This window comes from Sinohyriopsis cumingii, chromosome 17, assembly GCF_028554795.1.
Source record: "Sinohyriopsis cumingii isolate HCF-2022 chromosome 17, ASM2855479v2, whole genome shotgun sequence".
Lineage (NCBI taxonomy): Eukaryota > Metazoa > Mollusca > Bivalvia > Unionida > Unionidae > Sinohyriopsis > Sinohyriopsis cumingii.
Genome location: NC_142977.1, coordinates 1,303,800 through 1,331,465, shown reverse-complemented (window position 1 = coordinate 1,331,465; position 27,666 = coordinate 1,303,800). Strand labels below are relative to the sequence as shown.

The window sequence follows — 27,666 nt, the reverse complement described above, 5'->3', positions numbered from 1 at the left end:
GGTAACTGTTCAAATCTATGTTACTGACTCCGATAACACATCACTGATAACTGTTTAAATCCATGTTAAAGACTCCTATAACATGTCACTGGTAACTGTTCAAATCCATGTTACTGACTCCCATAACACATCACTGGTAACTGTTCAAGTCCATGTTACTGACTCCCATAACACATCACTGGTAACTGTTCAAATCCATGTTACTGACTCCGATAACATGTCACTGGTAACTGTTCAAATCCATGTTACTGACTCCGATAACATGTCACTGGTAACTGTTCAAATCCATGTTACTGACTCCGATAACATGTCACTGGTAACTGTTCAAATCCATGTTTCTGACTCCGATAACATGTCACTGGTAACTGTTCAAATCCATGTTACTGACTCTCATAACACATCACTGGTAACTGTTCAAATCCATGTTACTGACTCTGATAACATGTCACTGGTAACTGTTCAAATCCATTTTACTGACTTCTATAACATGTCACTGGTAACTGTTCAAATCCAAGTTACTGACTCCGATAACATGTCACTGGTAACTGTTGAAATCCATGTTACTGACTCCTATAACATATCACTGGTAACTGTTCAAATCCATGTTACTGACTCCCATAACACATCACTGGTAACTGTTCAAATCCATGTTACTGACTCCGATAACATGTCACTGGTAACTGTTCAAAATCCATGTTACTGACTCCGATAACATGTCACTGGTTAACCGTTCAAATCCATGTTACTGACTCTGATAACACATCACTGGTAACTGTTCAAATCCATGTTACTGACTCCCATAACACATCACTGGTAACTGTTCAAATCCATGTTACTGACTCCGATAACATGTCACTGGTAACTGTTCAAATCCATGTTACTGACTCCTATAACATGTCACTGGTAACTGTTCAAATCCATGTTACTGACTCCCATAACACATCACTGGTAACTGTTCAAATCCATGCTACTGACTCCTATAACATGTCACTGGTAACTGTTCAAATCCATGTTACTGACTCCCATAACACATCACTGGTAACTGTTCAAATCCATGTTACTGACTCCGATAACATGTCACTGGTAACTGTTCAAATCCATGTTACTGACTCCCATAACACATCACTGGTAACTGTTCAAATCCATGTTACTGACTCCCATAACACATCACTGGTAACTGTTCAAATCCATGTTACTGACTCCGATAACATGTCACTGGTAACTGTTCAAATCCATGTTACTGACTCCTATAACATGTCACTGGTAACTGTTCAAATCCATGTTACTGACTCCCATAACACATCACTGGTAACTGTTCAAATCCATGCTACTGACTCCTATAACATGTCACTGGTAACTGTTCAAATCCATGTTACTGACTCCCATAACACATCACTGGTAACTGTTCAAATCCATGTTACTGACTCCGATAACATGTCACTGGTAACTGTTCAAATCCATGTTACTGACTCCCATAACACATCACTGGTAACTGTTCAAATCCATGTTACTGACTCCCATAACACATCACTGGTAACTGTTCAAATCCATGTTACTGACTCCGATAACATGTCACTGGTAACTGTTCAAATGCATGTTACTGACTCCTATAACATTTCACTGGTAACTGTTCAAATCCATGTTACTGACTCCCATAACACATCACTGGTAACTGTTCAAATCCATGTTACTGACTCCTATAACATGTCACCGGTAACTGCTGAAATCCATTTTAATGACTCCTATAACATGTCACTGGTAACTGTTCAAATCCATTTTACTGACTCCGATAACATGCCACTGGTAACTGTTCAAATCTACTATACCGATTTCAATAACCCAACATTAATATCATGAAATCTTTTTATCTGACTCTGCTGACACACTATTAGTTTCACTTTAATTTGCAGCAGTAAAAAAAAACCAGCTGCATCCTGAAACCCTCAAATCCAAGACTTATTTTATAATTAGATACTGACTGACTACTTACTGATACTTCCAGATTGTCTTCCATGTTATCAAATAGTGAATCCTGTTCCATACTGCTTTCCCCATAACTATTGGCATCCTCATCATCTGACATGTACACAGGTGGTTCATAGGACTGTAAGAATGTTGACGGTTGGAAGTAGAATTTGTGAAATCGATGATGCCTATGTCCTGACTGAAAATAAAAAGACAACATGTACAAAATATTCTGCAAAAATAAAAAAACATATACAAAACATTCTGCAAAAATAAAATGACAACATTAACTGTACAAAACACTGCAAAAATAAAATGACATGTATCTATACAAAACATTCTGAAAAAAAAAAGACATGTACAAAACACACTGCAAAAAAAAGACAACATGTAACTGTACAAAACACACTGCAAAAATAAAATGAAAACATGTAACTGCAAAAAACACTGCAAAAAAAAGACATGTAACTATAAAACATACTGCGAAAAATGACATGTAACTGTACAAAACACTGCAAAAATAAAATGACAACAAGTGACTGTACAAAACATTCTGCAAAAATAAAAAGACATGTACCTGTACAAAACACATTGCAAAATAAAAAATAAAAAAACATGTAACTGTACAGAACACAATGCAAAAGACATGTAACTGTACAAAACACACTGAACAAATAAAATGACAACATGTGACTGTACAAAACACACTGTAAAAAGTAGAAATACAACATGTAACTACAAAACAAGGCAAACAAAAGATGACTTCTAAATAATTTAAATAATGACCTACATAAAATCAGACTTCACAGTAAGTTATAAATGTATTTGGAGACTTTTGTTTAGGCAAACATAATTAAATATTATTTTCAAATCACCATGAAACTGTGTTGCACCTTGCGTGTGGAATTGCAGGTTTATCACAAAGTTTAGTTTAAAATACCTCAAATCATGAGACCCATTTTTTTTGTATATCATTACTTTAAATATTTAAGTAATATTTCACAGCAGCCTTGACCCTTGGCCTTTTATGCCTGAAATATATGAATTTCTTCTGCACTTGTGTATTGTAATTTACATACAAAGTCTGATAATTGTAGATAGCTTAAAACTTGAATTATTGAAATAAAAAAACAGATGATGACTGTATGGACCACATTATTACACAACATGTTTGTCCTTATGGCAGGCATATTAAGTTGAATTGTTACTGACAGCAAGATTCAAAATGGAAAAATCCAAAGTGCAGCTCTTTTCTGGTAAATCAGATATATAAACATATTAATGTTAAATTGGTTACTAGAGTAGTTGATAAAACTCTCGCAATAATGTAAGCATTAACATCAATGATGGAAAATGCAAATGACCAATTTTTGACCGATCAAAAGCATTTTGAACCAACGGGTTTAAGTGAGTAGGTGAAGTCAAGCAAAACTTTGCCGTGAATCACACAACCTAAGCCCTGAATCGCACAACTTTACCCTGAATCTGAAAACCTAATCTCTGATTCGCAAAACTTTGCCCTGAATCGCACAACTTTGCCCTGAATCTGAAAACCTAATCTCTGATTGCAAAACTTTGCCTTGAATCGCACAACTTTGCTCACTTTATTGCTTGAGGTGAAGACAAAGTCGCTTGATTCTTTGACTGAATTACAAGAGCAAATTCTACATGTATTCTGTGTCTGATGATACATGATGAACTCCACTGTTTCAGTGACCTGCATGGTTGACACAAAAAATGTCTTAAATTGTCAAGACAAATGCTTTACAACAGGAAAAATTCACTGCTTTAGGAACCTGTAAAATGAATTATGATGAAACAGATAACTTGTGAAAAAATGTGAACAGCTGAAATCAAGTATTTCTTACTTTGGCGAGCTACAAAATCATTAAATAAAATCAGTACATATAGTTGGTATGTTTGTCATACAAATCATTTCAACCAAATACACCTGGCATAACTTGGACCATACAAGTCATTTCAACCAAATACACCTGACATAACTTGGACCATACAAATCATTTCAACCAAATACACCTGACACAACTTGGACCATGCAAATTATTTCAACCCAATACACCTGACACAACTTGGACCATGCAAATTATTTCAACCCAATACACCTGACATAACTTGGACCATGCAAATTATTTCAACCCAATACACCTGACATAACTTGGACCATGCAAATTATTTCAACCCAATACACCCGACATAACTTGGACCATGCAAATTATTTCAACCCAATACACCCGACATAACTTGGACCATGCAAATTATTTCAACCCAATACACCCGACATAACTTGGACCATGCAAATTATTTCAACCCAATACACCCGACATAACTTGGACCATGCAAATTATTTCAACCCAATACACCTGACATAACTTGGACCATTAATAATAATAATAATCTCTTTTCGTATCTTGTTAATGAATATTTTTTACATTATTGATAAATAAAAGGGACTGATATATATGCAACACAAATGTTTCCCAATCCTGAAGTATTTACCATTTAAAAATTTTCAAGATTCAGCAAATAAATATTTTAAAATTAATCCATTCTTTCTTAGTTAAAAATGATAACACATAATTGGAAGGGAATGAGAGCTAGATGGGATAGAAGTTCAAGGGTATTTTTCAAGGGACATAATTCTGGAAAATACAAAGAAAACATTTTTCTCTCTCTTGAGAAGTTTTAAGCCTGTCTCTTGAAAGCTGTATACATGGACAGTTTCTTTAAGCATTCCATAATGAGTCTGAGCACATACCCGTTTAGTGTACTGACTGAGGTTTGGCATACGCCCAGGGATGGGTAAACCTGCCTTGGCAAGCTTGATAAAATATTTCTGGACTCTACTGGCAACCTGAAATTGAGACAAATTAAAAAAAAAAAAAACAACATTCAGTACTATCACACAAAGGCATAAGGTAGTTTTTCAATCACATAATGTTCTAATAAGGATAATACAAAAATGATTTTTTGGATAAAAACATCTTTTACATGTTGCAAAGAAGGCATGAAAATTGAAAAGGAAATAAAATAGGTTAAAAGAAATATCTCTAAATTCTGAAAAGCTCCAGAGTGGACTCAAAATTGAAATACCACCTTTCTGTATCCTTAAAACTGAAATGGATATTTGCATGTGGAATAGAAAACATGTATCCCAAAATTGCCTGAGATTGTTCATTTGGCTGACTTAATTAAAATCCAAATGCAAGAGACCAAGATATTTCAACCTGAAGGATGCTCTACAATAGAAATTTCAACCTGAAGGATGCTCAACAACAGAGATTCAACCTGAAGGATGTACTACAATAGAAATTTCAACCTGAAGTATGCTCTACAATAGAAATTTCAACCTGAAGTATGCTCCACAATAGAAATTTCAACCTGAAGGATGCTCTACAATAGAAATTTCAACTTGAAGGATGCTCTACAATAGAAATTTCAACCTGAAGGATGTTCTACAATAGAAATTTCAACATGAAGGATGCTCTACAATAGAAATGTCAACCTGAAGGATGCCTGAAGGATGCTCTACAATAGAAATTTCAACCTGAAGGATGCTCTACAATAGAAATTTCAATCTGAAGGATGCTCTACAATAGAAATTTCAACCTGAACTATGCTCTACAATAGAAATTTCAACCTGAAGGATGTTCTACAATAGAAATTTCAACCTGAAGGATGCACTACAATATAAATTTCAACCTGAAGTATGCTCTACAATAGAAATTTCAACCTGAAGGATGCTCTACAATAGAAATTTCAATCTGAAGGATGCTCTACAATAGAAATTTCAACCTGAAGGATGCACTACAATAGAAATTTCAACCTGAAGGATGCTCTACAATAGAAATTTCAACCTGAAGGATGCACTACAATAGAAATTTCAACCTGAAGGATGCTCTACAATAGAAATTTCAACCTGAAGGATGCACTACAATAGAAATTTCAACCTGAAGGATGCTCTACAATAGAAATTTCAACCTGAAGTCAACCTGAAGTATGCACTACAATAGAAATTTCAACCTGAAGGATGCTCTACAATAGAAATTTCAACCTGAAGGATGTTCTACAATAGAAATTTCAACCTGAAGTATGCTCTACAATAGAAATTTCAACCTGAAGGATGCTCTACAATAGAAATTTCAACCTGAAGTATGCTCTACAATAGAAATTTCAACCTGAAGGATGCACTACAATAGAAATTTCAATCTGAAGGATGCTCTACAATAGAAATTTCAACCCGAAGGATGCTCTACAATAGAAATTTCAACCTGAAGGATGCTCTACAATAGAAATTTCAACCTGAAGGATGCACTACAATAGAAATTTCAACCTGAAGGATGCACTACAATAGAAATTTCAACCTGAAGGATGCTCTACAATAGAAATTTCAACCTGAAGTCAGCCTGAAGTATGCACTACAATAGAAATTGCAACCTGAAGGATGCTCTACAATAGAAATTTCAACCTGAAGGATGCACTACAATAGAAATTTCAACCTGAAGTATGCTCTACAATAGAAATTTCAACCTGAAGGATGCTCTACAATAGAAATTTCAATCTGAAGGATGCTCTACAATAGAAATTTCAACCTGCAGTCAACCTGAAGTATGCACTACAATAGAAATTTCAACCTGAAGGATGCACTACAATAGAAATTTCAACCTGAAGGATGCACTACAATAGAAATTTCAACCTGAAGGATGCTCTACAAGAGAAATTTCAACCTGAAGGATGCACTACAATAGAAATTTCAACCTGAAGGATGCACTACAATAGAAATTTCAACCTGAAGTATGCTCTACAATAGAACTTTCAACCTGAAGGATGCACTACAATAGAAATTTCAACCTGAAGGATGCACTACAATAGAAATTTCAACCTGAAGGATGCACTACAATAGAAATTTCAACCTGAAGGATGCTCTACAATAGAAATTTCAACCTGAAGGATGCACTACAATAGAAATTTCAACATGAAGGATGCTCTACAATAGAAATTTCAACCTGAAGGATGCTCTACAATAGAAATTTCAATCTGAAGGATGCTCTACAATAGAAATTTCAACCTGAAGTGTGCTCTACAATAGAAATTTCAACCAATAGAAATTTCAACCTGAAGTGTGCTCTACAATAGAAATTTCAACCTGAAGGATGCTCTACAATAGAAATTTCAACCTGAAGGATGCTCTACAATAGAAATTTCAACCTGAAGGATGCACTACAATAGAAATTTCAACCTGAAGGATGCTCTACAATAGAAATTTCAACCTGAAGTATGCTCTACAATAGAAATTTCAACCTGAAGGAAGCTCTACAACAGAAATTTCAACCTGAAGGATGCTCTACAATAGAAATTTCAACCTGAAGTATGCTCTACAATAGAAATTTCAACCTGATGGATGCTCTACAATAGAAATTTCAACCTGAAGGATGCACTACAATAGAAATTTCAACCTGAAGGATGCACTACAATAGAAATTTCAATCTGAAGGATGCTCTACAATAGAAATTTCAACCTGAAGGATGCTCTACAATAGAAATTTCAACCTGAAGGATGCACTACAATAGAAAATTCAGCCTGAAGGATGCACTACAATAGAAATTTCAACCTGAAGGATGCACTACAATAGAAATTTCAATCTGAAGGATGCACTACAACAGAAATTTCAATCTGAAGGATGCTCCACAATAGAAATTTCAACCTGAAGTATGCACTACAATAGAACTTTCATCCTGAAGGATACTCTACAATAGAAAATTCAACCTGAAGGATGCACTACAATAGAAATTTCTTTCATTTCTAATGATTACATTTCTTAGGAAAAGTGCTCAATGTTTCTCCTTTTTGTATCTTCATCAACATTTCAAAGCACAACATCATTTGTATTTTCATTTATATTTGATGGCACAATGGCATCATTTGTATCTTCATCAATATTTGATGGCACATTGGCATCATTTGTATCTTCATCAATATTTGATGGAACATTGGTGTCATTTGTATTTTCGCTTGTATCTGATGGCACATTGCATCATTTGTATCTTCATTGATATTTGATGGCACATTGGCATCATTTGTATCTTCATTGATATTTGATGGCACATTGGATTCATTTGTATCTTCTGATGGCACATTGGAGTCATTTGTATCTTCATCAATATTTGATGGCACAACAGCAGCATCTGTCCAGTATTAAAAGGCCTTTATAATTTTTGTAAATTTGGTTTAATTCTGTCAAGCAGTTTTTGAGATAAAACCGCTCAAAGAAGCATTTTTATTTTTTGAAACAGCAGCAATATCTGACAGTGACTGGCAACAAAAGTACAGATTTAGAAAGCATTTAAACTAGAATGGTTTTTATCAAATTTGGTCAAATCATGTTTAGCTGTTTTTGAAAGAAGTCAGTTGAAGGTTTTCTTTTCTAAGAAAAGGTGGCAATATTCAATGGTAGATCTAAATCATGTGTAAAGTCTGAAAGGCCTTCATCCAAAGATGCTATCAAATTTGGTCAAGTTCTGTTCAATAGCTTTTAAGAATTCATTTGAAATTTGTGTGTTTTTACTAAAAGTAGACATTTAATTAGATTGATATAATTTGTAAAATTATAAAAGGTATTTATGCTAGGATGCCTTCAGTTCAGTTTGAACAGCTTGTCTCTTTTTAGTCTAGGCAGCCATATTTAATGGTGGATTGACATCATTTGTATAATTTAAATGGGGGGGGGGGGTAGGCCAAGATGATACTGGTCATATTTTGGTCAATTTCTGTTCAGTGGTGTTTGATATGGTCAACATTGTTTCATTCTTACTAATGGCTACTATATGTCATGGCATATTTGTATTCTACTAATGGCAACCATAGCATTCTTACTAATGGCTACCATATGTTATGGCATATTTGCATTCTACTAATGGCAACCATATCTCATGGCATATTTGCATTCTTACTAATGGCAACCATATCTCATGGCATATTTGCACCATCAGCACTGACTTGAAAGGTGGCCATAAGAGATGACTGAGTTACCTCATTCATTTAGTTTTTAAAGGTAAAGTGTTATCAACACACAATGTGTCCAAGTAAAGTGTCATCAACACACAATGTGTCCAAGTAAAGTGTCATCAACACACAATGTGTCCAAGTAAAGTGTCATCAACACACAATGTGTCCAAGTAAAGTGTCATCAACACTGTCCAAGTAAAGTGCCATCAACATACAATGTGTCCAAGTAAAGTGTCATCAACACACAATTTGTCTAAGTAAAGTGTCATCAACACACAATGTGTCTGAATAAAGTGTCATCAACACACAATGTGTCTGAGAAAAGTGTTATCAACACAATGTGTCTGAGTAAAGTGTTGTCAACAATGTGTCTGAGTAAAGTGCCATCAATACAATGTGTCTGAGTAAAGTATTATCAACACACAATGTGTCTGAGTAAAGTGCCATCAATACAATGTGTCTGAGTAAAGTGTTATCAAAACACAATGTGTCTGAGTAAAGTGTCACCAACACACAGTGTGTCTGAGCAAAGTGTCATGAATACAATGTGTCTTGAGTAAATGTCATCAAAACACAGTCTGAGTAAAGTGTTATCAACACACAATGTGTCTGTAAAGTGCCATCAGTAATATGTGTCTGAGTAAAGTGTTATCAAAACACTGTGTCTGAGTAAAGTGTCACCAACACACAATGTGTCTGAGCAAAGTGTCATCAATACAATGTGTCTGAGTAAAGTGTTATCAAAACACAATGTGTCTGAGTAAAGTGTTATCAACACACAATGTGTCTGAGTAAAGTGTCATCAATACAATGTGTCTGAGTAAAGTGTCACCAACACACATTGTGTCTGAGCAAAGTGTCATCAACACAATGTGTCTGAGTAAAATGTCATTAAAACACATTTAAAATTGAAGAGAAGATGCAATAGGTTTGTTGAAAATGTAACAGATGTATATTGTATTACATACTATGGCATCCTTTTCCAGTTGGTATAAAAATATCAAACGATTCAAGTTAGATTCTATTTAACTCTCACATGATAAATCAAAACAGAATCAGACTATCTTGCAGATGACAGTGGCCAATAAGTTATAGCCAATTTCAGGAAATAGAGATAAAACTTACAGAATGAAGCAAACATTGTTAAAGAGAAAAAGGCTTTATTTTTTCAAACATTTTCCATATTTTCAATGGAATCTCATTGCTCCAGATGCTTTGTTCCAATTCTTTTGTTTAAAGTAAAGAGGAATCCAATACAACAATCTGGCCCCTGTTCACAAACATCCTCAACTTAACATAAATACTGGGCCAAGTTTAAGAATACCATATGCAATCTGTTCCCTGACTTTGCTATTTGACATTATTATTAAAAAGTCCTGATCAACTTGGACCTGCATCCATTAAACATCATTTTGATGGTAAAATACCCTTACTGATGGTAGAACACCCTTACTGATAGTAAAACACCCTTACTGGTGGTAAAACAGCCTTACTGATGGTAAAACACCCTTACTGATGGTAAAACATCATTTTGAAAAACACCCTCACTGATGGTAAAACATCATTTTGATGGTAAAACACCCTTACTGATGGTAAAACACCCTTACTGATAGTAAAACACCTTGCTGATGGTAAAACATCCTTACTGATGGTAAAACATTCTTACTGATGGTAAAACACCCTTACTGATGGTAAAACACCCTTACTGATGGTAAAACATCCTTACTGATGGTAAAACACCCTTACTGATGGTAAAACACCCTTACTGATGGTAAAACACCCTTACTGATAGTAAAACACCTTGCTGATGGTAAAACACCCTTACTGATGGTAAAACACCCTTACTGATGGTAAAACACCCTCAATATGTAAAGTAGACTGAGTTATGTAAAGTAGACTGAGTTATGTGCTTTTAATATGCAACACTATGGTGCACTAAGAGGACATGGTGAAATAATATTTGCAAAAAGATACGGATGAAATATAAATATGATAGAGAAAAGGACTATGTTCACATGGAAAGAGATTCTTTCCATGGGAACAAAGTAAATTTATGGTACAATCACAAATGTATCTACCTGTTGAGGTGTACGGTTGCCAAGAGCTGTGGCAATTTTCTGCCATCGTCTGGATTCTACATCCTCCGAGGGATACTGTATCAACAGCTCCTCCAGTCTAGAAAATTGAATTTGCATCAGCGTAATTTATACATCAGAATTTGGGAAACATAAACTCCTTTAGAACGAGTCTGCTTTAGTCAAGTTTTTATGGTTCATTGTAAGAAAAGGTTAAGCACCAGGACTAACCTGGTCTCAAGAATATTCTCACACTAAACCCCAACCCAATTCAAAATTCTGACATCTGATTGGCTGATTAGTGTCAAATTACTAACCATTCAAATATGACTAGTGACAAATTACTGACCAATCAGAAATTACAATCTTGAGTAAATGTATTTGAGTGATTAGTGTTCGAGTGATCAATGTTTTACTATGCATAAATATATTACTGCAGAAACAAACTTATAGAAGTAAGACTGGTCAACAATGAAGACATAAAACAGTATTTCTGCTACAAATTATTAAACAGGATGTAAAATCTCCAACAAAGTCATAACTAAGTCATATGACTTACATGTAGAAGTAAGTCATATGACTAATGGCAATAAACAAATTCATTAACAAAATGGCAAACAACCTCCACTTAAGAAGTTAAAATGCAAATATTTAAGTTATGATTCAAATATATTAAATTGTATTATTATATATAGAACTGAGTTACTGTGTGGTAAATTATCCCCTAAAAGAAGGCTGTAGTATGCAATATATATGAATCTAGTTTACTTTACACAACTCATACTGAGATTTGATGGGACTTATTGCAGAGGTCAGGATTATTCTCAAGGCAAGCATAATTTACAATTTTAGTGTTTTTTAAATTTATTTTTCAAACTGATATATTTGAAACTATTGATAATATAAAAACAAAAATGATTGGTGGGCCTGTCAACAGTACTTCTGCTGAAAATGTCTGAATGCTATTAAAAAATGTTGCAATATTGCTTGAAAGAATAAATGATAAGATAATGTGTTATTTCAAAAAGTCCTACATTACTGGCCATGAGGATTTCAATCACACTGATAGAAGTCTTAAATTTCTTACGTTTAGGCTCTTACAAAACGCATAAAAGACATGAGTGAACACAACAAGCTTTGTAAAATTTAACAAATAATTTATTTCCCAACAAAAACAAAGTAAAGATGAGAAAAAGAACTTGTGATTTTACAAATCAAATCCAAAAATAATCCAAGAATTAAAAAATTCAAGTCCTAGTAATAAAATATTCCAATGAAACTGAGTTTGAATCCCGATGAAATCCAAAATGGAAGGCGATAACGTATGATGTGGTCAGTGTCATCCTGATGTGCCAACAGTTCTTTACTGAATCGCAGAAAATAATGTTCCAGTGTTTGAATTCCGTGTAAATTTTGATAACTGTCCTTGTCCAAGAATTAATTTAGAGCACAAGTATTTCTGGGGAAAAATAATCTCTTAGAATCCAACTAATTTGAAGAAAAATTAAAAAATTCAACTCAAACTGGTCGCAACAAAACACCTCTACGTGTCAATGGTTTAAAGCCCAACTCTCCAAATTCTCTATAGGAAATAGTTACACACTAATTTAAGATGCAAAACAGATTCCCAGATGAGGGTCACATGATCATGTTTCTAGAACAAGATAGAAGCTTTTTACATGCCTGACACCACATATTCCCAGTATGGCCTTGACTAAAACCTGGGAAAGAATAAATCTTTATTTTAAACAAAAATTTGTTTACAAGAACCCTATACTAGTTCTGAATCAAGGTCAGAAACTAGGTCAACATTAGAAACAACATTTCTATTATTAGTGTTTACGAAAAACAGTGAGGTCAAACTAATTGAATGTCTGGAAAATGAATTTCTGAAAAATGTCAAATCCAGTTAATAAAATTACATTACAATAACATGTAACGGAACTCTGAAAAATCAAAACTAACAAACAATTAAATAAAATAAGAATCTAAATCAAATATACATAACACATTACAGGTTCAGACGATTTCAAACACACATAAGTCTTACAGGTCTTGAGGATTTCAAACACACAGATAGAAGTCTTACATTACAGTCAGGTGTACAGGATTTCAAACTCAAACACTGAATCAGACATAAGTCATACTTTACAGGTCCAGAGGATTTCAAACACACTGATAGAAGTCTTACATTACAGGTCCAGAGGATTTCAAACACACAGATAGAAGTCTTACTTTACAGGTCCAGAGGATTTCAAACACACTGATAGAAGTCTTACGTTACAGGTCTAGAGGATTTCAAACACACTGATAGAAGTCTTACATTACAGGTCTAGAGGATTTCAAACACACTGATAGAAGTCTTACATTACAGGTCTAGAGGATTTCAAACACACTGATAGAAGTCTTACATTACAGGTCCAGAGGATTTCAAACATACTGATAGAAGTCTTACATTACAGTCAGGTGTACAGGATTTCAAACTCAAACACTGAATCAGACATAAGTCATACTTTACAGGTCCAGAGGATTTCAAACACACTGATAGAAGTCTTACATTACAGGTCCAGAGGATTTCAAACACACAGATAGAAGTCTTACTTTACAGGTCCAGAGGATTTCAAACACACTGATAGAAGTCTTACGTTACAGGTCTAGAGGATTTCAAACACACTGATAGAAGTCTTACATTACAGGTCTAGAGGATTTCAAACACACTGATAGAAGTCTTACATTACAGGTCCAGAGGATTTCAAACACAATGATAGAAGTCTTACATTACAGGTCCAGAGGATTCCAAACACACTGATAGAAGTTTTACTTTACAGGTCTAGAGGATTTCAAACACACTGATAGAAGTCTTACTTTACAGGTCTTGAGGATTTCAAACACACTGATAGAAGTCTTACTTTACAGGTCTAGAGGATTTCAAACACACTGATAGAAGTCTTACTTTACAGGTCTAGAGGATTTCAAACACACTGACAGAAGTCTTACATTACAGGTCCAGAGGATTTCAAACACACTAATAGAAGTCTTACTTTACAGGTCCAGAGGATTTCAAACACACTGATAGAAGTCTTACATTACAGGTCTAGAGGATTTCAAACACACTAATAGGAGTCTTACATTACAGGCTCAGAGGATTTCAAACACACTGATAGAAGTCTTACATTACAGGTCTAGAGGATTTCAAACACACTGATAGAAGTCTTACTTTACAGGTCTTCAGGATTTGAAACACACTGATAGAAGTCTTACATTACAAGTCTAAAGAATTTCAAACACACTGACAGAAGTCTTACATTTCAGGTCCAGAGGATTTCAAACACACAGATAGAAGTCTTATTTTACAGGTCTAGAGAATTTCAAACTCACTGATAGAAGTCTTACATTACAGGTGCAGAGGATTTCAAACACGCTGACAGAAGTCTCACTTTACAGGTCTAGAGGATTTCAAACACACTGATAGAAGTCTTACATTATTGGTGCAGAGGATTTCAAACACACTGATAGAAGTCTTACTTTACAAGTCTAGAGGATTTGAAACACACTGATAGAAGACTTACTTTACAGGTCCAGAGAATTTCAAACACACTGATAGAAGTCTTACATTACAGGTATAGAGGATTTCAAACACACTGATAGAAGTCTTACATTACAGGTCTTGAGGATTTCAAACACACTGATAGAAGTCTTACATTACAGGTCCAGAGGATTTCAAACACACTGATAGAAGTCTTACATTACAGGTCTAGAGGATTTCAAACACACTGATAGAAGTCTTACATTACAGGTCTTGAGGATTTCAAACACACTGATAGAAGTCTTACATTACAAGTCCAGAGGATTTCAAACACACTAATAGAATTCTTACTTTACAGGTCTAGAGGATTTCAAACACACTGATAGAAGTCTTACTTTACAGGTCCAGAGGATTTCAAACACACTGATAGAAGTCTTACATTACAGGTCTAGAGGATTTCAAACACACTAATAGGAGTCTTACATTACAGGCCCAGAGGATTTCAAACACACTGATAGAAGTCTTACATTACAGGTCTAGAGGATTTCAAACACACTGATAGAAGTCTTACTTTACAGGTCTTCAGGATTTCAAACACACTGATAGAAGTCTTACATTACAAGTCTAAAGAATTTCAAACACACTGACAGAAGTCTTACATTTCAGGTCCAGAGGATTTCAAACACACAGATAGAAGTCTTATTTTACAGGTCTAGAGAATTTCAAACTCACTGATAGAAGTCTTACATTACAGGTGCAGAGGATTTCAAACACGCTGACAGAAGTCTCACTTTACAGGTCTAGAGGATTTCAAACACACTGATAGAAGTCTTACATTATTGGTGCAGAGGATTTCAAACACACTGATAGAAGTCTTACTTTACAAGTCTAGAGGATTTGAAACACACTGATAGAAGACTTACTTTACAGGTCCAGAGAATTTCAAACACACTGATAGAAGTCTTACATTACAGGTATAGAGGATTTCAAACACACTGATAGAAGTCTTACATTACAGGTCTTGAGGATTTCAAACACACTGATAGAAGTCTTACATTACAGGTCCAGAGGATTTCAAACACACTGATAGAAGTCTTACATTACAGGTCTAGAGGATTTCAAACACACTGATAGAAGTCTTACATTACAGGTCTTGAGGATTTCAAACACACTGATAGAAGTCTTACATTACAAGTCCAGAGGATTTCAAACACACTAATAGAATTCTTACTTTACAGGTCTAGAGGATTTCAAACACACTGATAGAAGTCTTACTTTACAGGTCCAGAGGATTTCAAACACACTGATAGAAGTCTTACATTACAAGTCTAGAGAATTTCAAACACACTGATAGAGGTCTTACATTACAGGTCTAGAGGATTTCAAACACACTGATAGAAGTCTTACTTTACAGGTCTACAGGATTTCAAACACACTAATAGAAGTCTTACATTACAGGTCCAGAGGATTTCAAACACACTGATAGAAGTCTTACATTACAGGTCTAGAGGATTTCAAACACACTGATAGAAGTCTTACATTACAGGTCCAGAGGATTTCAAACACACTGATAGAAGTCTAACATTACAGGTCTAGAGGATTTCAAACTCAAACATTGATACAGGTCCTGTCTAGAGGATTTCAAACATTGACAAATGTCCTACATTACAGGTTCTGATGATTTCAAACTCAAACACTGATATAGGTCATATATTAGAGGTCTAGAGGATTTCAAACACTGACAGATTTCAAACACTGATAGAAGTCTTACATTACAGGTCCAGAGAATTTCAAACACACTGATAAAATTGTGGAATGGGAAGATAAGAAATAATAAGTCTAAACAAACCTAATTATGTCATGGGACGTGATTGCAACAGCACAACTCACCTCTTTTGTTCTTCTGCTGTCCATAGCTGGTTAAATGTGGATGATTTGGTCTCTGTTTTAACACGACCCCTGACCAACAGGACACTATCAGAGGAGTCATTTGTTGTTGCTGTTGCTGATATTGATGTGGATTCAGTTTCTGTCTCTCTTTCATCTATGAAAATACAGACCACTATAAATACAGACCACTATAATGTATTTTTTATTGCTGATATAAACAACATTTTTATATGCAGCTTCGATTAAGTCTGTCATTGTTTGATACAAACCTTTTTATATGCAGCTTGGATTCAGTATGTCATTGCTTGATACAAACATTTTTATATGCAGCTTGGATTCAGTCTGTCATTGCTTGATACAAACCTTTTTATATGCAGCTTGGATTCAGTCTGTCATTGCTTGATACAAACATTTTTATATGCAGCTTGGATTCAATCTGTCATTGCTTGATACAAACCTTTTTATATGCAGCTTGGATTCAGTATGTCATTGCTTGATACAAACATTTTTATATGCAGCTTGGATTCAGTCTGTCATTGCTTGATACAAACATTTTTATATGCAGCTTGGATTCAATCTGTCATTGCTTGATACAAACCTTTTTATATGCAGCTTGGATTCAGTATGTCATTGCTTGATACAAACATTTTTATATGCAGCTTGGATTCAGTCTGTCATTGCTTGATACAAACATTTTTATATGCAGCTTGGATTCAGTATGTCATTGCTTGATACAAATATTTTTATATGCAGCTCAGATTCAGTCTGTCATTGCTTGATACAAACCTTTTAATATGCAGCTTGGATTCAGTCTGTTATTGCTTAATACAAACCTTTTTATATTCAGCTTGGATTCAGTCTGTCATTGCTTGATACAAACCATTTTATATGCAGCTTGGATTCAGTCTGTTATTGCTTGATACAAACCTTTTTATATTCAGCTTGGATTCAGTATGTCATTGCTTGATACAAACATTTTTATATGCAGCTTGGATTCAGTCTGTCATTGCTTGATACAAACATTTTTATATGCAGCTTGGATTCAGTATGTCATTGCTTGATACAAATATTTTTATATGCAGCTTGGATTCAGTCTGTCATTGCTTGATACAAACCTTTTAATATGCAGCTTGGATTCAGTCTGTCATTGCTCGATACAAACCTTTTAATATGCAGCTTGGATTCAGTCTGTCATTGCTTGATACAAACATGTTTATATTCAGCTCAGATTCAGTCTGTCATTGCTTGATACAAACCTTTTTATATGCAGCTTGGATTCAGTCTGTCATTGCTTGATACAAACATTTTTATATGCAGCTTGGATTCAGTCTGTCATTGCTTGATACAAACCTTTTTATATGCAGCTCAGATTCAGTATGTCATTGCTTGATACAAACCTTTTTATATACAGCTTGGATTCAGTATGTCATTGCTTGATACAAATATTTTTATATGCAGCTCAGATTCAGTCTGTCATTGCTTGATACAAACCTTTTAATATGCAGCTTGGATTCAGTCTGTCATTGCTTGATACAAACATTTTTATATTCAGCTCAGATTCAGTCTGTCATTGCTTGATACAAACCTTTTTATATGCAGCTTGGATTCAGTCTGTCATTGCTTGATACAAACATTTTTATATTCAGCTCAGATTCAGTCTGTCATTGCTTGATACAAACCTTTTTATATGCAGCTTGGATTCAGTCTGTCATTGCTTGATACAAATATTTTTATATGCAGCTTGGATTCAGTCTGTCACTGTTTGATACATATATTTTTATATGCAGCTGAGATTCAGTCGGTCATTGCTTGATACAAACATTTTTATATGCAGCTTGGATTCAGTCTGTTATTGCTTGATACATTTTTATATTCAGCTCGGATTCAGTCTGTCATTGCTTGATACAAATCATTTCATTCCAGTCCAAATCAACATTTACTTATATCAAAGTTATTACATGTATACTGTACAGCTGTTTAGAGGGGTGTTACAAATGTGGGTAATATGACATCATTTTCAGACTCCTTTCATTGATTTTAAGTTAATGCTTTTTACCTGTGCCTTCCACCAGCTGTTTCTTCAAGCGTGTCATGTGCTTATGAAAACCCAGGGATGACAGATCCATTGTGCTAGTGTATTTTTCCCAGTTGATAATGGGTAATGATGCTATTTTCTGAGGCTGTGGAAGTTTCATATCTATACCATGCTGTAACTTATCGATAAATGCAACTGGGTCTTTCAAAGCCTCTTCTTGGCACTGATAGAGTCGATCCAAGTCCTTAATGGCTTGGACTCTTTGGGCCTCTAACATGGCAATGGTACGCAGCATAATCTTGTAATCAAGGTTGCCTTGCAGTGCGAGATGATCCGATTCAAAATAATATGTATCTATTTCCTCATCATGGAGATCTGTTACCACTGGACTGGTTTCTGTCTTCATTTCTTCTTCATCTGTTACCAATGAACTGGTTTCTGTCTTCAGTTCTTCTTCATCTCCCAAAGTCTGATCCTTAGAGGTACTTGGAGTCTCCTCCATGACCAATGAATTCCACTTTTTGCTGTCCAAAAAGGATGTTTCCAACTGCAATCACTTCCTGTTATGTGGAATGTGCTACAATGGATTGAATGTTTACTGACAGCAGGATTTTTCCTTGTATCCCTCTTCAGGTTCACTTTACCTGGAAAGCAAACAGTAACAATGAAATTAAAATGATGCTGATGTTCCACTTATGCAATGCTCCCCTTCAGAACCCATGACCCTGATCCCAAAAATAATCAGGAACCATACAGTTGCAAAAACAGAATTGGATATATGACCACCCCCTCCCCCCAAAAAAGACCCTTTTAAGGCATGATGACATTAGACAAATTTATAAGTGAATGGCCTTTTCAATATTCCCCTTGTTAAAAACAAAATCCAAAGGCTAGCAAAGTGTCCATAGGATATAAATGTTCCCACCTAAAAAGCAGGTACATGTATAAATTTACAAAAAAAGAATTTTACAGAATGCCATCTTGCCTGCTCAGCCAAGGCATTATTGAAACTGAAATATCACTGGATGAAGAAATGTAGGTCACTGTGATTAACTCCAAAATGAAAACAGTGATCAATTCATTACTGTCTGTATAATAGTCAGAAAAATTCTGCTAAATGCAAAAACTTAACAAAATCATTGGAACATGAAATCAGGTCAGTGTAACCTACTTTTTGCCATAGTTAGTAGTAATCTCCAAGAGAATACACCCATATGTTGACAAATATGCCAACATGAAAAATGCGAGTCTGAAAGGCAATCCTGATGTCTCATCTATGCTTTCCAGGCAGGACAAAATAGTGGCCAAAAGCCACCCACAGTGACCAAAAGCCATTACTCTGAAACTGTTTAATACAACACAATTACTTTTGTAAAAAAATTTGCAATGTGTTACCCTTGTCTTTCATTATACTTCAGTTAAGTTGGATCAGTTTCTTATGTATTATGAAGGTCCAGAGCCATGTAACTCTTTATGTATTTTGATATAATAAATATTAACCAAAGGATACCACTTAGAGAAAGGTCTTTTTATTCAAACTCATAGAGAAAGGTCTTTTTATTCAAACTCATAGAGAAAGGTCTTTTTATTCAAACTCATAGAGAAAGGTCTTTTTATTCAAACTCATAGAGAAAGGTCTTTTCACTCAAACTCATAAAGAAAAGTTTTTTTATTCAAACTCAATTATGTTCATTTGAATATTAAAAGTATAAAATCATGTTACTAGTGTATTTAAGCAAATACTGTCATATTTTGTGAAATATTGCTAATTATATATTAATAATCGTTAGTTTCAGCAGTTTACTGATCATGTAATGATGAGTGTACTTGTTGGATGAAATCTGATTTAAACATGCGTATTTAGTTTTGTATTTTTCTGCATATCAGTAATCAATATATTATCTTTGTTTATCAATATCCATTTCATTACACAATGACATCACAGTTTTATTGCTAAGTGTGTCTATGTATGTTTAACAAATATTTTCTTAACCAGGGTTAGCTGATATGTTCTCATGCAATTATAACTATTTGTTTTAGAAAAATAAAACAGAATTTAATATGGGTGATTTATTATTATTATTATTATTATTATCATTATTATATGAAGTTGGATCAATGGCTGCAGCATTTGTCAAGTAATGTCTTAAATTTTGTTTCTGAGGTTTGGTTTAAAGCACTCTTGATTATTCTGGAAAGAATGTCCATATTAATGCCTTTTCTTCTGTGCTGATTTCCATTAAGTGTGGGTGTGGTTTTCTTAGATTTTACTTAGAACTAATATCATATTTTTTATTTTAATAACATTTATGAAATTATAACATCACTTGATAAAAAAAGCAAACAAAACTCAATCAAAATGTAAGACATCAATATTCTTCCCCTCCATTAAAGATTTTATGACTTTCTGTTATAATTATAAACTAAGAAAACTCTCCATTGTATTCTTTGATAGGGTCAGACAAAATAGAAAAACTAAAGGTACATGAAACAATTGCATCCTTCCATTTAAGAACTATTTACAGATATAAAACTCATTCAGTCCATTTGAATTGTTACTTAGATATGTCACTAAGTGTAAATCCTGGCTACATTCAGAAAATGGAGGCTTACGGTGTTTACATTCATCAATCAATGATTAAAAACTTTTCTACATATATAAAAAATACTTGATTGCATATATTTCATGGGTATATTTTCAGTACATTTGAGTAAAAAGACGTGCAGTGACTTTCGCTAGTCCTACATGTAAGACCTAGACACTGCTATTTGTTTTGGGCATCAGGGATGTAGCACTAAAACATAAATAACGTGATGTCTTACATGTAGGACTATAGTCAGAATATACATGTCTGTTTGTTTGTATCCCCCTGCTGATTTCAATAACGAGAAGTATTAAAAACTTTTCTACGTATATAAATATACTTACTTGCATATATTTCATGGGTATATTTCAGTACATTTGAGTAAAAAGACTTTTGCTAGTCCAACATCAATTACCATCAATAATTGCAGAAGCTCCTGACTTGGTATCTCACAAGCACGAGCTTTCCAATATCACATTCTAATGAAATAGTCAGTTACAAGTAAGACCTAGTGATTCTCAAGGCTATGCCGGTTGAGGTTCCGTATCTTATTGCTGCTACGATAGCCGGATTGGTCCAAGTATGATGGGATGAAAATGTACAATGACACTCTTTTACTTATTTCTGCCTTTCCTATCATTACTCTTCTGACTGTCATATCACTTCCGTCTTTACTTTATCTTTGACCATGCACCACCCGCTGCTTAATAGTCAAGTGTGACTGTGTCAATGGATGGATAGGTAGACAGATAGATGTAAGACCTCGATGCTGATATTTATGTTTTGGGAGTCAGGGACATAACACTAAAAACATAAATAACGTGATACGTTTTTTACATGTAGGAGTCCAGTTGGAATATAAATGTCCATTTGTTTGTAACCCCCTGCCAATTTCAATAACAAAAAGAATGAACAAAATCAGAAAATCCACTGAACTTACTCAGTTCATTCACTGATTTACAGTTTCTAACCTGACTGCCACCAGGGTGTCCATAACACCGTCATCGTCTGTGCATTTCATGCTTAACGGAAGTTTGCAATATAATAGATGGACATGCTCTATAGTCCTACCTTGATGCTGATATTTATGTTGTGGGCATAAAGGTCTTACAGACTAACTAACGGCACTGTCTAGCGTGTTTTGATGTCGACTAACATCATTATAAAAGTCAAATTTTCAGGAATATTTCACACAACTGGCAACTAAAATAACGATGCTTTTCTACAAAGTGAAGTCATAATGTTTTAGTCAGACTTTACTTGCTTGGATGTCTTTCCTCTAATAAATTCAAATTCTCACAAAAGAAATAGACATGTTTTCAAGTTTCGATGGCCTACATTTCAGTTGGCTGGAAAGCGATGAAAGCTGGGAACACCAAAATCAGGTTAACCCTTTACCTCATAGAGCATAGTTACAAAGTGCAGCGCACTATAAATAGAACACCTGTTACCTAGTCGACTCCATATGCATAGGCCTGCCTGTGAACTGTTAAGCAATGTAGTGTATGTTACGTTTAACAGCAGTATTAACCATTTTACATTTTTGGTACACATCTATTATATGTGGACAAATTTACGAGTAAAGTCCAATTGTTATAGCTGTGTAATTATTTTTCATGGAAGAATTTTTTATGTGCTTTAAAATCTTGAGAGAACTTGTTCACCATCATGTCAGTGAGGCTGCGTGACCAAACATAGCTGCCATTTCTCATAATCGAAATTTACAAGTTTTTCATCTGTGTCTACATCACTAAGTCATCTGAATTTGATAACTTATAAAAACTAATTGCTGCCTACATCAATATCAGAGCCTTTACTTAAGTTATTGAATCTTTCATAGTTGTGATTCTAATCATGAAAATTTTGTAAGTACTGAATGAAATCCGCAACCGCCATTTTGGAGAGTGGAGATTATGACCCAGTTACTTTAAATAGCAGATATCGACCAGGGCATAAACAGTGACCACGTGATATGACGTAATTGTCATTCGCAGAAATGAATGTAGTATCTAATAGGGGGTTTTCCCCGAAGGTGGCGCTACGAAAACCAGCTCAAAATGGCTGATGTTTACAGCAGGCATCAAAAGGCACTTCCATGCGAATGGAGTAGAGGCATCCAAAGATGCTTGCATGAGGTAAAGGGTTATGTTGGAAAGTTATTCTTTAACAAAATGAATAAAAACTTATTATGCCTATTGGAACTGTAAGCAACAGTTCATTTCGGTCAAGAAACATATCCCCAACATGTACCTACTTGAACTTACTTTGGTATACCGCAACTACCATCACATTGCAACAAATTCAAATGTATGTCAATGGAACATGAAACTGAGTCCACTTGCTAGTATCATATTTTCATTCCTCCAGGATAAAGACAGCACAGTATGTATATTAATTACACATAAATTAGTGGAAGAGTGTCAATATAGGCTGCCAAGTGTGTGAGATGTTCCTGAAACTCTGATTATTCGTTCCAATGTCATTGACATCGGAACATGCTATACAAGGCTGTTATTTGGATAGTAAGGCACAGCACTAAAACAAAAACAACATGTGCTATATTTTACATTGTAGGACTAATGCTCAAGATCCATTTCCAGTTCCAGGACAAGTTCATTTTCAGCAAATGGGTGTGAGCACGACTACAGATGTACATACATTGATGTACATAATATGTCGTCTGCTTCCGATATAAACAATGTCGAGTCAAGCAAAGGAAAAGAATGACAACAACAAATTAGCCTTTCACATGGATTTAACAAGCAGTTTAATTTCTATGTTCATGTGTGTAAATGGATATATCTCCAAACTCTCAACGTAATGTCTAATGGAAATAAACTAGACCATGATAATGTACGCAATATGGCGCCGTGTTAGTATGGAAAGTCCGTTAAGCATGAAAGGTACTGGGGATGCCAGTATCAGTGCCATTCCGGTTTGAAATTATAAATCAACGATTCAACTGACTTAGTTCTGTGCACTTTTTATCACATTAAACGTTTTGTTATTGAAATCGTTAGGAGGGTACAAACAAACGGGGATGTATCGTCACACTATAGGACTTCCGCTTGCTCTTGCTCGAACGGAACTGCTATAAAACAATAAAGATTTGAGCTCCCACATGCAAGTGGAAGCTGATAATGATAATGAGAGAAATATTTAAGATACGTTACTCATATTACGTATCCTGCAAAAGAATTTGAAAAGATTTCACAGAAATTCGATAAAAAGAGCTCAACCTTTTTGTCGATGGGCGCATCCATATTGGGTGACAACTTGGAATAACACCACAATTTGGAATCACGAATTATTCGAATTATTGCACTCTTTCTCGAGAAATTGCAAGGAGTTAGACTAATATTCTATCGCCCCCCCCCCCCCCCCCCCCCCCCCGGACATTTCAGTTAGCGCTATCAGAAATATTCGAATAAAAAGCTTGTTGGTCTAGCAGAGGGATATAACTACACTGGATCGCCCTTCTTATTTCGGTGACGACGTTGATAAGGAAGGATGTTGAAAAGGGATAGCACACGCACACACACACACCAGGCATGGGGCCAATTACATTTGGGCGTGTAATCGCACAGTGGAATCATGATTGCAAATGATTTTAAAAAATAACAACTAATTATCGTTTTTAAAAATTGTAAGAATAATACAATATTCCATAAACAAAAGAAATGTTAGAATGTTGACTATTACACTAAGGAATGGGCAATTTTATGTGCCCAATATACAAGCTAATTTTTCTATAAATACGCATTTATAATTTTTAGTGACTATTCGTTAATTCAAAAATTCATGTTCATTTAGCAAATACAAAGCAATCGTAATCGTAAACGTAAACGTAATCATAATAACCTCACCCCTTAACCGTAATCATGATTTCAAAATAAAGTGTAATCGTATTCGTAGTCATCACTGCCAAACAACCTGTAATCGTAATTGTAACCTAGTACCTGTAAATCGACCCCATGCATAACACACACACACACACACACACACACACATAATAATAATAATGAGGACTTTGTATAGCAGCAGCAGCAGAAAGGGTGAACCCACCTCATTTTATAAGCATTATTTTGGTAAACCAAGGCTTATAGTATAAGCCTTATACAAAAACGAAAGAAAAAAAAAAAAACAATAAAAAAAACCGCTGATAACGTGAAACCGAGTTTTCTAACTTTCCAAGAGTCTCCCTGGTGGTTAGCTTTATGTTCCTTTTTTGTCGCGTCGTCGTTTTGAAAAACATGTCGTAAGTTTGACTACGCTGAACGCTTTATCGAGGGTCTCTGCTGTTATTTGGATATCAATACGCGAAGGAAGTAATTCGAGACACAAGATCTTGAGAGTGGGTTGCAAAATTCCAAGTGTGATAGCTGCATTAAATAACGAAATTACTCGAACAACTGTCATGAAACCTATTAGCGCGATCACAAAAAAACAACATATACCCGTACAACGACGTGAGTTTTCAAAACCACCAATATTGGGTAATGTGGCTGTAAGATATTCATATGAACCCGGTGAACTTGAAGGTGGTAAAACAAAGAGCAACTGATCCTTTCTGGAGTATTACGACATATACAATTTCCAACATTGTAAGATCCGCGGGTAGACCTGCAATCTACAGACTAGATTCAACTGATCCTCAAGGTGGATTTACACGTGAACAATTACAAGTATTTCCTGAAGACACACATTTACCACCGCGATCACTTAACTAGCACCTCTACGTCGATCACATTCAATACAGGTCAGCATCACATTTTCGCGTGTATGACGAAGACTACTATCTTTTCTACCCACGGTAAATTGTCTTGGATCATTATTTTTTGAATATCGCCACAACATTATACAATTACAACTTGCACACTGATTACTTTGCTGCTTTTTTAGCGTTATGATAAATTCAACATCGAGATCAAAGTCGCGTTTGTTTTTTTTATGTCACATTGTTTATAACAAGCTAATTTTTTCTTTACTATACGACTGTGATCGAGGATATCAAAGACGGTTTCTGTAGTGCCTATGATAATTCTCCGCAGCTGAGATATTCTTCTGACTCGAGACACTGCGAGATAAACTAAGTTTGACCATTCGACACGATGATCGACAATCCAAACTCGCGTATCAGAGATGGTTAACCGTTTAGATGTATGAATTGTCATTGCGTATCCCAGTGTCCATGGAGTCTTATCCGTACTCAGCGCATCCTTAACAACACTGACATCAACCACAACAACATCATTTAATACAAGATTCTGTTTCTCAGCCTGTCATGGTATATCAATGGTGATATTCTGTCGTCGTGTATCAGCTGGTCTATAACACAATGTTACACGCTGGTCTATAACACAATGTTACAGGTAGATCTAAAATGTTTTATTTATGCATCTGAACTAATTGCTGTTGAAGTGTATCACTATCTTTCTACTTGTCACTATTAAATCATTTGGTCTCCACACTTGCAGAAAATCGTTCATAGAAGCTTCTGAAATTATTTTACGCATTATTTCACATTGAACTTTTTTCGGTTGTAGTCTGATTAATTTCTTAAACTCCCTTAATTCTACATCATGAGATCTATGATCATCAGTTGTCTCCTCGTACTAATCAACACAATTCTGTAGCCACCCGTACAGAGATAACCCAACAAACGGTGATGGTTGACAATGATCGCCGCACATTATCTCAGCTGTATTTTTCAATAACAGCCAATCGAGAAACATTTTTAATGTATCTAGCGATACTGTACATATCTCATCCCAAATGATGATCTTTGGAATATATTTCTCTCCCATTCGATCAGGAGTCCATGCGTCTCCCTTCAATCGAAAAAAGCTATGATAAGTACATAATTGCACCCCTCGTTCTCTCATTTCTCCTGCGAATCTGTGTGTAGGTGTTAAAACAACCAAATCATCTGAATTATGCCGAAATAATTCAATAACTAGCGTTGTTTTACCAGAACTCCCTGTCCGTTTATATTGATCGTCTTGTGTCTGGATACTGGATCAGATGCCACAGACGATAATTCTGATATCTGATTATTTTCGTAATAAATATCTTTGATTTCAACATCTGCGGATTCAGAATAATTATATAACACTTTTTGTTTTATTTTCCATTCGCCCCATGATTCATCAGTATTTGTAAATCGAGTCAGTTATTCTGTATATTTTTTTCTCTATATAGAATGAATCCGTAGCATCTCTGACTGCAGTGGTAGGAAATCTATTTATCATCGATAATAAATTTATAGAAACATAAGCGAGCATTGAAGATCTTAAATGAGTAAACTGAGGTGACTCGCCATCAATATAACCAACAATTATACCTAATCGTGTTCCGTTAGACATGTAGGCGTTTTGTCGACTTAGAAATATATCTCTCTTCGTTGCATCGGCGATTATAAAATCATATTCAGCATCATCTAGAATTAATCGTGCATAATGTCGTTTATGATCATATGCACCGCCTTGAGTAAATTTACCGATTATTCTTCTACCAAGATCTTTTGCCGTTTTATTATCATCAGGTGGTTGCAACCAAACTTCGGTC

General features: G+C 34.9%; 1 protein-coding gene across 2 annotated transcripts in view; it reads right to left on the bottom strand.

The window, feature by feature from the left end:
- LOC149777640 (ZZ-type zinc finger-containing protein 3-like) overlaps window positions 1–24,453 on the bottom strand; it is a 37,329-nt gene extending 12,876 nt beyond the window's left edge. The window contains exons 1-6 of one of the 2 annotated variants that reach the window (XM_089938691.1): window positions 24,339–24,453; window positions 18,536–19,158; window positions 16,480–16,633; window positions 11,067–11,163; window positions 4,742–4,837; window positions 1,991–2,164 (exon numbers count right to left, since the gene is read on the bottom strand). In XM_089938691.1, coding sequence (XP_089794817.1) covers window positions 1,991–2,164; window positions 4,742–4,837; window positions 11,067–11,163; window positions 16,480–16,633; window positions 18,536–19,016 — 1,002 coding nt within the window. In that variant the 5' untranslated portion in view covers window positions 19,017–19,158; window positions 24,339–24,453. Of the gene's footprint in view, window positions 1–1,990; window positions 2,165–4,741; window positions 4,838–11,066; window positions 11,164–16,479; window positions 16,634–18,535; window positions 19,159–21,936; window positions 22,066–24,338 lie in introns of those variants that run through there. The other variant, XM_089938692.1, reaches the window with a different exon arrangement.
- Between the last annotated feature and the right edge of the window lie 3,213 nt (window positions 24,454–27,666).